The sequence below is a fragment of the Nothobranchius furzeri genome, chromosome 18 (genome assembly GCF_043380555.1).
Source record: "Nothobranchius furzeri strain GRZ-AD chromosome 18, NfurGRZ-RIMD1, whole genome shotgun sequence".
In the NCBI taxonomy this organism is placed as follows: Eukaryota; Metazoa; Chordata; class Actinopteri; order Cyprinodontiformes; family Nothobranchiidae; genus Nothobranchius; species Nothobranchius furzeri.
In genome coordinates, this window is record NC_091758.1 from 10,078,667 (window position 1) to 10,090,946 (window position 12,280).

The 12,280-nt window shown below is 46.9% G+C and overlaps 1 protein-coding gene across 1 annotated transcript; it reads left to right on the top strand.

Moving 5' to 3' along the window:
• Positions 1–922: 922 nt before the first annotated feature.
• On the top strand, positions 923–4,126 carry LOC139063900 (spectrin alpha chain, non-erythrocytic 1-like). The gene is made up of 10 exons (XM_070546925.1): positions 923–1,039; positions 1,110–1,327; positions 1,412–1,516; positions 1,601–1,705; positions 1,781–1,813; positions 1,886–2,793; positions 2,906–2,997; positions 3,078–3,389; positions 3,484–3,690; positions 3,770–4,126. The coding sequence occupies exons 1-3, from the start codon at positions 1,030–1,032 to the stop codon at positions 1,445–1,447; spliced, it is 264 nt and encodes an 87-aa protein (XP_070403026.1). The 5' UTR covers positions 923–1,029; the 3' UTR covers positions 1,448–1,516; positions 1,601–1,705; positions 1,781–1,813; positions 1,886–2,793; positions 2,906–2,997; positions 3,078–3,389; positions 3,484–3,690; positions 3,770–4,126.
• The last annotated feature ends 8,154 nt before the right edge of the window (positions 4,127–12,280 follow it).

Consider the following 12,280-nt stretch of genomic DNA (forward strand, 5'->3'; position numbering starts at 1 on the left):
CCGGGCAGGCTGATCGATGCGGCGCCTCGCTGCTGCGGGCTGACCGCTAGTGGAACTCGGAGACAGATCTGACCGGAGAAATACTGCAGCTCGTTGAGAAGTCTATAGGGCATACAGCGTTTCCCTTAAATCCCACTGCCACGCCGACAAGATCCCAAGTTTCTTTGTTTTTGTTGGCGCTGTTTACCGAAGAAGCAGCGGGAATACCAGCAACTTTCATCAGACTCGTAAAGTTAGTTTTTGCAGGGGACCCCCTGTATTTTACTGCTCCCTCCTGCAGTCTTCCCCTATTAAAATTTAAAATGTGTAACTTCATGTATTGTGATGAATGACTAATATTCATGTTAACTAAAACGTTAGGTATTTAGGGGGAAAAAACAAAATAATAAACATTATACAGATGTCAAATAAATCAAACTGTAATTAAACTATATTTTTTCAAAGTCTTGATTCTGGATAAAATCCAACAACATATGCTTTATAAATAAACACTACACATGGCTTTTACACACACACACACACACACACGTTACATTGTGATTTCTTAGTAAATATTCTATTTGGCGAGAGATAAACTTTATTGTATTTATCCTAGTGAATCTATAATTAAACGGGTAAACTAGCAGTAGTACATCCAATGTCAAAGAAAGTAAAATGTTATTATCAGGAGAGGGAGAATGATTAAGTGGTTAGCAGCAGTGTGCTAGACGATGGGCCCCCTCCATGAGGCCACCACAGCTCAGCAGAACATCATTGTAGCTTCTTCTGGGGAGAAAAACACTTACAGAAAAAATAAAGTTAACAGCTGAAATAGCAGGAAATAATACAGTTAAAGAGCAGATTGTAGAAGAAAGAAACCCCTGGGTTAAACTGGTCTGTCTACTGCATAATGCTGAACTCTAACATGTGTCCTCAGGGAAGGACCTGATTGGTGTCCAGAACCTGCTGAAGAAGCACGAGGCTCTGCAGGCTGAGATCACAGGTCATGAACCTCGCATCAAGGCTGTCACCCAGAAAGGAGAGACCATAATGGAGGAAGGTAGAGCAGGTCTGGTCCTGACATGTTTCTGAGGTGTCTGCAGGTTCTGGCTCACTTTGTTTGGGTCCAGGTCACTTCGCTGGTTCAGAACCCTCGGCCCGTCAGAACATTCTTATCCACCACGTTCTAACACCAGACCTGTTAACCCAACAGCAACAAGTGGCTCCAACTGACGATGAGACCGGGAAGGAGCTGGTTCTGGCTCTGTACGACTACCAGGAGAAGAGTCCTGGAGAGGTCACCATGAAGAAGGGCGACATCCTCACGCTGCTCAACAGCACCAACAAGGTTCGTGTGCCCTTCACAGCCGAGGAACGACCTCCAGCTCAGAGCGAACATCTCCACACCTGCTTTGTGTTTGTGTGACTTTAGGTTGTTTTACTTGAACTCGCGTCTTTAGCTGAATGAGGATGGAGAGACGGGTCGGACCTGGAGCAGGTCGAGGTCTTGCAGAAGAAGTTTGACGACTTCCAGAAGGTCGGACTTTTCCTCCTCTCCGTCTTCCAGCAGCAGCTGTCAGATCAGCTCAGGTGATAATCAGCAGGTGCTTTTGTCCTGCAGGACCTGAAGGCCAACGAGTCCCGCCTGAGGGACATCAACAAGGTGGCATGTGAACTGGAGTCAGAAGGTCTGATGGCTGAGGAGGCTCCTATGGTTCAGGCTCAGGTGAGCGTCACCTGTCTGCAGCAGCTGGTCCCTCTCACTTCCTGGTTTGTTAACTCTGCTCGTCTCTGTTTGTAGCAACAAGAACATCTGGGTTCTGCTCCTGGAAAGGTGCGTGTTGTCCTCCGCCTCCACCAGAACCAGACGTGGTGTTTTTGTTACCACTCATTTGTTTGTTTACAGGATGAAGCCGACTCTAACCCCGGCTTTCCACAGGAGTCGTCAGCAGCACGTTACTGCAGCAGCACGTCATAGCTGCTGATAGGAACCGCTGTGGTCAACAGAACCTTTTCCACCGGAGCCGTCAGCAGCGCGAGTCGGCCACGTCTCAGGAGCAGCATGTCGCGGCCTTTACGCGCCGGTTCTATTTTCTACGCGCGACGCCTCTGAAACGGGTCAAGTTCGACATTTTTGGGGAAGAAAAGACAGGAAATCGGACGCGGAAATTGAGAGAAGCTACTGAGATTTTCAGAATAAAGAACGTACTGCCTTCCGGTTGCTTTACTTTTAAAAAAGGTTACTAACTGTGCGTCCCCGTGAGAAGTTATCACCTAGCTAGCGGTCTCCTTTGTTTTTCAGGTCCGTATTGGCGATTATAAAACGGACAGAACATAAAACACAAACCATGTTGTAATTTTCTCCTGCTTGTTGTTGTGTTTACTGACGAAGTCACTCGAGTGACTTCGTGCTCGGTCGGTGACAGCTGCTCCCCTGCTGCTTCGCGTCTCGTGGGAAGGGCCAAGCAGCAGCTTACGCGAGCAAGACGTGCTGCTGCAGTAACGTGCTGCTGACGGCTCCTGTGGAAACCCGGGGTAACACGGCGTCACCCTAGAAGGTGAGTTCATTCAGCTGATCAGAGGTCACCTCTGATGGCCGCAGTCACGGCCGACCGTGCTGAAATCACACAGGAATTCAGGTGACCCGGCAGGCACCAGGTGCTGGTGAAAGTGGGGACATGTCAGCTGGTTGCCATGGCTACAGTTATCTTTATGCATCTGTATGACTGCTGACTGGTGTGTGTTTCCTGTGACCTTTGACCTCAGACCGTACGGTTGGGCGTTCAGACGACGGCTAACTTTAATTCCATCAAGGTAAGAGGAAGCTCTTCCCTTCCTGTCTGAGCGATCCGTCTCCAGGTTTCCTCGTCCGGCGTCCAGCCCGCTGGCGTCCACCTTCATCTCACTGGGTTTGGTTTCTCTCCAGGAGCTGAACAACTGCTGGCGCTCGCTGCAACAGCTGGCTGAAGACCGGAGCAACATGCTGGGCAGCGCCCATGAGGTGTAGCGCTTCCACAGGTACCCCGCACACTTATGCGCCGCTTACGGGTCAGTAGAGTTTGGACCCACACTCAGACGGAGTTCTGATGTCTTCTCAGAGACGCTGATGAGACCAAAGAGTGGATCGAGGAGAAGAACCAGGCCCTGAACACAGACAACTACGGCCACCACCTGGCCAGCGTTCAGGCTCTGCAGCGTGAACATGAAGGCTTTGAGCATGACCTGGCAGCTCTGGGTGATAAGGTCCGCTTTCCTGATCGGTACCAGGACCCGAGTTGTCTCTGGAGACACGTTCTTCATGGTTCTGGTGACTCCACCCCAGCCGTTCCTGATCAGCGATCAGCGGGGTGCTTTCCTATTTAAGGTGGATGGAGGACACAATTTGACGCCAGAAGATTGCCTCAGTTTTGGTAGTAACCAGCCACTCGTGTTACCTCTAGTGTTCCTAGGATTAATGTTATTTCGTAGTGTTTTTGCTCTTATATTGGATTTACCATTCTTCAGGATTCCTGTCGACCTCATTGGATACTGACCTCTACTCCAGGATTTGGATATTCAACACACGGACCTTATCACCAGCCTCCATAACCCACCTCTCATCTCACCCAGTGCCCCATCCACCAGGACGCCCCGCTTCTCTCCACCTCTGCTCCCTCTCCTGCGCTTCCTCTCTACCTCTCTCTCCTCCAGCCAACACATACACCCACCACAGTAAGTCTGAACACCTCTGCCTGCCTACAATGGATTTTGAAACCAGAACCTAAGCTCACCTGTGTTCTCCCTCCTCCAGATGCTGAGCTGTTGTTGCAGTTCCAACCACAGACTTATCTGTGCACCTTAAGTTCCTCCTTATAAATAAATCATTTTTTCCATCAGTTTTTGGTCAATGTTGTATTCTGCATGTCTTGGGTTAAGTACCTTCCTCCAAACATGACACTCCTCCTCAAAGAGCAAATCTGTTCAGCACATTCTGACAGACAGACCACCATTCTTCTGTCATGATGCTGTACAGGACATTTTTAGAGTTTTTCTTTTTAAAGATAAATAGGATTACATTTAAATAGCAATACTTTCACATTATCATTTTCCCACACTTCTGTATAACTGTATTTTGTTGTTTTTCAATAAAGAATGACAAATTATTTAAGTTTGGATTTGTTGCACACAAATATATATCGGTAAAAAATATCTTCAAAGCTAATGTATACATAACAAGTATGATTGGGTTTTGCAATACGGCACTATTTTAGTAAGATTTTTAAACCAAGTAAAGTTAGTAAAGAACACATTTCTATTGTCTGCTAAGAAACTGTTGGGATTTAAAATGGGCCTGTTGTACAAATAACTTGTAAATGATTATTCCTCACTTTTGTCTTAACCAAAGAAATTCCAGTAATTGAGCAAAAACATTTATTTTTAACACTACAGTTTATAAAACAGGGCGCAAAGTGTCGGCACATGTATGTATGTATGTCTGTCGATGGTCCGTCCCAACCGAACCAGGAGACACAGACGTCAGGGAGGCCAAGGTTGTCTCTGCAGCTCTCTGGGCACCACGCCTCACTCAGCTGTCTCCAATGATCCAAATGGCTATGGAGAAAAAATAACAGGTTTGTCATAATTGTTTAAAGTACAAAACCACACATGAAGTGGTGAGACAGGTATGTGGAACTTAACACTTGCTGCTTTGTGTAGCTGATGTTGGAGACACACAGGCTGCCATGGTGACATTTAAACAGATCTAACAAAAAAAATTAAAATTAAAAACTCCCAGACCTCATGTCATATTTACTAATCAGCTATGGCTGATTTATTGTTTGGATCACAGTGAGTTACACTAATTCTAATATATTTTTATTTCTATTATACATACATACTTTTTAACTGTTATTTTCACGACTGTTATCAGGCTCTCTTGTTCTGGTTCTGATGATAATTCCGTGTCTTCCAGTAAGTTATCTTGTGCTTACTTCATCTGTAGAATGTCTCTTTACTTTTGGTAAATTGTACTGAGTCCAGAATAAAGGCTAGTTGGCTGTACAAGATACAAACAAGTATAACATTTTGGAAATATATGAAATGTATTTACGCTGCTAATTTAGCTCGAATACTAATAACTGCAATATTTTCCGGACTATAACTCGCACTTTTTTACATATTCTGGCTGGTCCTGCTACTTATACTCCGGAGCGACTTATATAACAAAATATGTAGGCTACACCGCGCTGCTGCGGGCCGACTCCGACCCACACAAGAATGAGTCCTCCTGTCCCGCTGGGAGGGTTTCAAACACCGCCAGCATCTGTTAGAGCCTGTGGCGGGGTGCTGAGGGCCGGCTCCAGCCCAGGAATGAGCTCTCCTCGCCGGCCGGGAGGGTTTGAAACACCGCCATCCTCTCCTCTGCTGGCTGTTGTTCATTCTGTTATGGTTACCGGTGCTTGTGTTGCAATGTGAAACGCTTGGTCTCAGATTTTGTAAGAAAGATAATAAAATGTCCCCCCCAAAATACGACTTAAATATATTTTCTCTTATTCATGATACATTTAATGGCTGGTGCGACTCAGGAGTGATAGCGCCGAAAAAAACTGTACTGAAAACTTGCTCAAAGCAAAATGTTTTCATTACGGAAATAAATTATAAACTTACCGATTTAAAACTTTTTTAATACAGGTACTTCTCACGAACAGGCGCAGAAAACCTCCACCTAAACTCCGTGTAAGGTTCAGGTCGATGGGTGTTCCAGTTAGCTCCGGTTGGGTTGAAGCTAGGTGGCTACATCCGTTAGCTCGGCTCCCACCTCCGCTTTAGCTTTGGGTTAGCCAGGGTTAGCTTCAGGTTAGCTCGTAGCTAGTTCGCCTGGGTGTCGTCACTCGAGCCCAGCCTTACAGCCACACCCTCAGCGCCTCCTCTCTTCCCTTTTATGGAATTGTCTGGGCTGGACGGAACCTGTGACACGGTCAAAATGGCGGTGGTGGCCACCTCCCATTATAGACAACAAACGTGTTATTGAAGCCAATGGAATCCGTTTGTCCAGTATATGTACAGTCTATGGGTAAAACTGACAGGTACCAAATTCACTGAAAAATAAATGATGAAAAACCTAAAATAACATAACAATATTACCGTGAAATGCATGTATGAAGTAAAGAAGGAGTCAACCAAGTTTTACTTCCTTTAGTGGGTTGTTCAGAACTATAACAGCAAGCTAACAAGACAACAAACTCCTCTAATGCTGGAGGCATACTATTGTAACACGTGTAGTAAGTGCACCTAAACACCAGATATGAAAGTGTATTTATCTTCTTATCAACTTGCTGTGCATGACTCGTCTTTACTTGTTATCTAAAATCTTCTAGTGCTGATCTGTAACTGGCAACAGACATGAAACTCACAGGACAGGAGTGACTTTTTGTTTGGAAAATAGACTGCAACACCCAGATTTGACCACAGGATGGCATACTTACTTCTTACATATTGCACCTTTAAACTTGAACTTCAGCAGGTTTTCTTCATCATGCTGAGTGTGAAGTCTTCTGAATCTGTTGCATCTTCATCCTTATGTCAGCATCATGCTGATGAGAGCAGAGCCACAACATCACAATAACAATATAATAAAGATAATTTGCTGCATTCGTCTGAAGACTTATTTTTTCATCTCTCTTCACAAGCCATTTTGATCTGATGGTGTGTTTAATCTCTCTCTCTCTCTTTTCCAATCTTCACTTCAGCTCTGTTTGCTCTTCTGTATGAAAATGAGCCTGCAACACGCTAAATGGAGTTAATAGAGGTTTCATTTTGCTACTAAGAGGGTAATTTTCCAACTCTTTGAAAGCATAATTTCTGCATCAGTATGATAAACACAAAATTGTTCCTTTGTTACTCTATTTGTCCAAATTCTATTAAGGTGTTGTCCTCGGCCACATTTAAACTACTTGATTTATCTGAAAGTTTCTCTCTGTGTTTTGAAGATGCAAAAATAATCATTTAGAAAGTTGTGTTGCTGCTGATTAATGAAATTTGATAAGACTGGTCTGAAGCTTTTAAATTGATTCAATGCATTTTAAGTGTATTTCTGTGAATATGAATATTTTACCCATTAGCTTTGTGAGCAGTCTCAGTCTGAAAAAGCTGAGAAGCTAACAGCCAGTTAGAGCACAGCTAAAACAATTTTTATTGTTGTCATCTTAAAATAGTGTTAAAAACATTTTTCTCCCAACATTAATGCTAATGCATGAAATTAGTTAATTAATGTATTAACACAAATTTGTATTTATTTATTTTTTCCCCGTGTCCTGTCTGGCTTTGAAGCAAACAGAATTGATGTCTGAATGCTGGTGACAAGCCTTACAGATTTACTCTCAGGTGGAGCATCAAAGCGTCTGCTTTTAATGTCACGCCTGATACTTAAAACTTTATTGTTATTATTTTTGAATGATTTTTAAGTCCGACCAGACACAGAGACAGAGGTGCAAGAGAAAGGAAAATACTAAGGGGAGGGGTGAGGGGTGAGGGAAGGAGCAGGTTCCAAAAAATAAACAATCAATAATAAATAAGATTCTGCTTCTAGACCTGCAGAAAAGGGACACACAACAATACAAAAGGAGCAGGTACCCCAGGGAGACTGTAACCAGAAAAGCCCCACCCCTCTCGAGAGGTGCAGAGGATTGCCCAGGGGGTCACAACCAGCAGCCGGCAGAGTCCCGGGAGATATCAGCGGCAAGCCCACAGGCCCGCCTGCAGCCTCCCACCCCAAGCTGGCTGAGCCCGGAACCCAGCGACCCGGGACCCAGGGGCGACCAGCCCCACCGGGGACCCAACAGAGTCCAGGGACTCAGACCCCACCAGGCAGCCACCGGGATTAATCAGACGCCAAAAATCTTGAACCCCCTGACCCAGGAGCCACAAACACTCAGGCAGACTAAAGCTTGGTTTATGCTTGACACATTCACTTTCCGCTTGGTGATGCGGCTCGCGGCTGCAACGCGCTTCACAACTTGCAGCGTTTATGGTTCATGCGGCTTGTCTCTGCGGTGAGCCAATATTCTCCCAAACTGAACGGGGCAGCATGGAGCTCTATGGCATGCATCCAACACTACACCATAGTAGAAGTAGAAATTACTGTTTACAACATGGCATTCCAGCATTTTTAACAGCGTCCTCGTCTTTTCCGACAGTGCGAGCTATTTCTCTCCAAGAATTATTAACAACATGTTGATCACGGTGATCTCTGAGAGCTGAATCATACAAATGTCTGTATTTACGAACCTCTGCCATACTAGTTCTTGCCGGTCCGCCATGTTTTTCCGCGTCCGACCGTCTGCGTGGTTAGAAATTTTCCTAGGTGCGAGTTGCGGAAATTTTGGGCCGTGCGGAGGTGCGGTGGAGGGGCGTGGTTGTTAAAATGACGCAATTTCGTCGCGCGGAGCCGTGCGGACCTTGCGGACGCGTCAAGCATAAACCAACCTTAAAGCACCACACTCCACACCAAATGTGGCAGGGGGAGGGGAGGCAAAGATGTGTAGCAGCACAAAAAGTCCCAGGAGAGGTGAGGAGTTCAAGACCCCACCTGACTTAAGCCCCCTTCAGACAGGCCATGAAAAACGGAAATGTTTCGGAATCTGTCAGTAAGACCTTTCTGTCTGAATACAAACATCCGGATAACGTGTTCCAGAATTTATCCGGACGAAGCCCCTAGTAACAGGTCCGGACTTGTTACGGACAGGGTGGCTGCTTCAGACTGGTGAGGTAAAGTTCAGGACAAGAGGGAGGGGGAGGAGGAGGGGACCGGGGGACGCTGTGCGCACCTATATAGCCCGCTGCTGTAGCATGCGGCGAACCATGGCAGCTCGCCTCCTACGGTACCGCCTAGACGCGCGACGGAGCGCTTCACACTGCTTCAGTGATTCCTTTAACCATTGAGCTTCATCATCCAGGTCTCTTATGCGTCTTCGTGTGCACAGAATTATGCTTAAGCGCCTTGTGATTTTTATCTTGAGAGGCGCTATACAAATGATATTTTCTTCTTCTTCTTAACATGAGTCCGATTCTACTCACCCACCCCCTGCCGCCGTCAGACATCTGGAACTTTTCCCTGCTGTGTGAACGCAGCCGAAAGGACAAGTTCCGGTACAAAAGTGGTGTGTCTGAAAACACAGTTCCGGTTAAAAACCGGATTGAATTGTCCGCAAATGTTCCAGAATGTCTGTCTGAAAAGGGCTATACAGTTATACACAGACAGAGTCCCATACTCCCTCCCTCATGCTCACACACACACATACAACCTAAGACTTACAGAAATGAACGCTAGACACCCACTCATGCTCCCCATACACACCCTATTCACTCTGGTCCCAATACTGCTCTGGTTCCCAGAGTCAGTCCCTTTCTGCTGGGAGTGCTGATGAGCAGGCTCCCCTGCTAAACGGCGAGCAAAGCAACCCACCACCCCAGACCCCAACCAGACGGCCAGCTCCCCCTCCTAGCCTCAAGCTCGGGAAGCCAAGTGACAACAGACATGTGCTAAGACCCCTTGTCTTCCTCGCCTGCTCCAATACAGTGTTAGTGCGTGTTGATGAGGTGTATTCCATGGCTGTGGTGAGCGGGCAGTGCAAGCATCGTCTGGCCTACGCCAGCTGATGCCACCACACCACCTTACTTCCTCTCACAGCCCTCTGTGTCTAAGTGCAGTTTAAAATTGGAAGTGGGCACTGGCATGAGGCTGAAAGATCCTCTTGCTTAATGCCATTGAGTGTGCTCACTCCCAAGGCCCTAAGTGTGTGTTTGCATGAAATGCTGTTGGTGGAAGTGTTTAATGTGTAAATAAAATTGGGGGGCAGGCTGCGTCAGGAATGCAGAAATGGGATCTATACCCACACCCCCTGACTTGCCCACCCCCCAAGGTCCTATGTGCATGTTTGTGTAATGATGTTAAGGAGCAGGAGGAGAAATATGTATGGGGATGGGGAGGAATGGCTGGTTGGCCTAAGGCCTCCAGGTAGCCAGCTCCCCCTTTGGCCCCAATAGGCACCTCTGTTCCCAAAATTCCACCCAGGGCATAGAAATCCCAGCCCATCTAGCCAGGGCCCAAAGCAGCAGCATTGCAGAGCCCCACGGAGTCCAAGGGCACCAACCCAGCCCCACCCTGGCAGAATATTTACTCCCATCCCTGCATTTGCACAACTTCCAGAATATGTAAGACGTAAGACATCCAGGTAAGGTTGGGTCCTCCCCTCCTGGACATCCCCCTCCACCATGATGGGACAGCAGAGGAGCCAACGTCCACCTGAGGCCCCTGAACCTGGGCCAGGCACTGCCGCATGTTCCCACCTTCTTTCCGGCAGCATACAAGTCAGGACCCAATCTCTAAAGCCCTGCCCAGATCCCCACACGGGACTGGCCACACCTAACCCCGAGCCCCCAGGCCCCCACCCAGATCCACTCAGGGGCAATGCAGCCGCCAGGCAGCAACCCATGGCCACCGCCAAGACCCCCAAGGGGCCCCACTCACAACCGTCACTAGTCCACCCCCGAGGCAACCCAAGCACCTCCAGCCCCAGACACCCCCAGTGAACCCAGCTCCAGGATGTAATTGTCAGGAATGTTGTTTGTGCAGTGTGTACTCGTGTCAGATGACACAAACCCCATCCTGAACATCCGATGACCTGTATAGAGCTCCGGACATCACGTGACTCTCAGAGAGTAGGCGCCATGTTGGCAGGCAACAAAGGTAAACTAAATGAACGGGATCGGCTTGGATTTTACTCCGGAGTTTACTTCACACTTTACAACTGAAGAAATCATTTTATATAGTCAGAAATTAAATAGACTAAACATCTCTGACCCTAACCATGCCCCTGGGATATTTTTTAAAAATGCCAGAAGCTGTCGGAGTGGACCTGGCCAGGGAACGCCTTGGGATTTCCCCGGAGGAGCTGGCCCAAGTGGCTGGGGAGAGGGAAGACTGGGCCTCTCGACTTACCCCTTCTTTCCACCGGAGCCGTCAGCAGCAAATTACTGCAGCAGCACGTCTTGCTCGCGTAAGCTGCTGCTTGGCCCTTCCCACGAGACGCGAAGCAGCAGGGGAACAGCTGTCACCGACAGAGCACGAAGTCACACGAGTGACAACAGTAAACACAACAAGCAGGAGAAAATTACAACATGGCTCCAAAAGGTTTGTGTTTTAAGTTCTGTCCATTTTATAATCGCCGATACGAACCTGAAAAACAAAGGAGACCGCTAGCTAGGTGATAACTTCTCACGGGGCCGCACATTTAGTAACTTTTTTTAAAAAGTAAAGCAACCGGAAGGAAGTACGTTTCTTTATTCTGAAAATCTCGGGAGCTTCGCTCCATTTCCGTGTCTTATTTCCTGTCTTTTCTTCCCCAAAAATGTCGAACTTGACCAGTTTCAGAGGCATCGCGTGTAGAAAATAGAACCGGCGCGTAAAGGCCGCGACATGCTGCTCCTGAGACGCGTCCGACTCGCGCTGCTGACGGCTCCGGTGGAAAAGGTTCTGTTGACCACAGCGGTTCCTATCAGCAGCTATGACGTGCTGCTGCAGTAATGTGCTGCTGACGGCTCTGGTGGAAAGAAGGGGTTAGGCTACTGCCCCCGCGACCCGACTCCGGATAAGCGGATGAAAATGGATGGATGGACAAACAAAAGATTTACACATAAGTAGTTTAAATAGAGTGCTGTGCTGTTTGAATGTATAAACTGAACGCCAAGAGAAATCACTAGTCTGATTTTTTTCCGTGAATAAAATAAATATGTCAGGCAGGAGCGTCTCAGGATCTGTCTGAGATCTGTCTCGGTGAGACAGATAATAGCAATCCAAAGTGCTTTTTATGTGTGATCCGATAATTGATCAACCATTGCTGAAAAATTAAATACAGCTTAGCCGGTTAATTGCTGTGATCATAAAACACGTAAACGGCAGCACGCAGAACTCACGAGGCAACGTTTTACGTGATGTTTACTTGTTGCTATTAGTAATAAGACAGAAAAAGCCACGCCAAAATAAGTTTAGGAAGCCCACTAAGAATCGTAATAAAATCATTTAAAATAAATACCATACACAGTTGAGGAAACGTTGGTTTAAGTACCTGATATGAAGTGGTCGCTGCATAAGCGAAAACCTTTACTCTCGGGATCCCACAGTTTAATTTTAGCGAGGTCACTAACGCGTTTTATTACAATGATCCAACGTTTGCGGCGTTCTGGGTCTTGGGGAATCCTGTAGATGGCTCATTCCTTATGTCGTCCGCGTCTGTTCTGCATCCTGGGGCACAACAGGAATCTA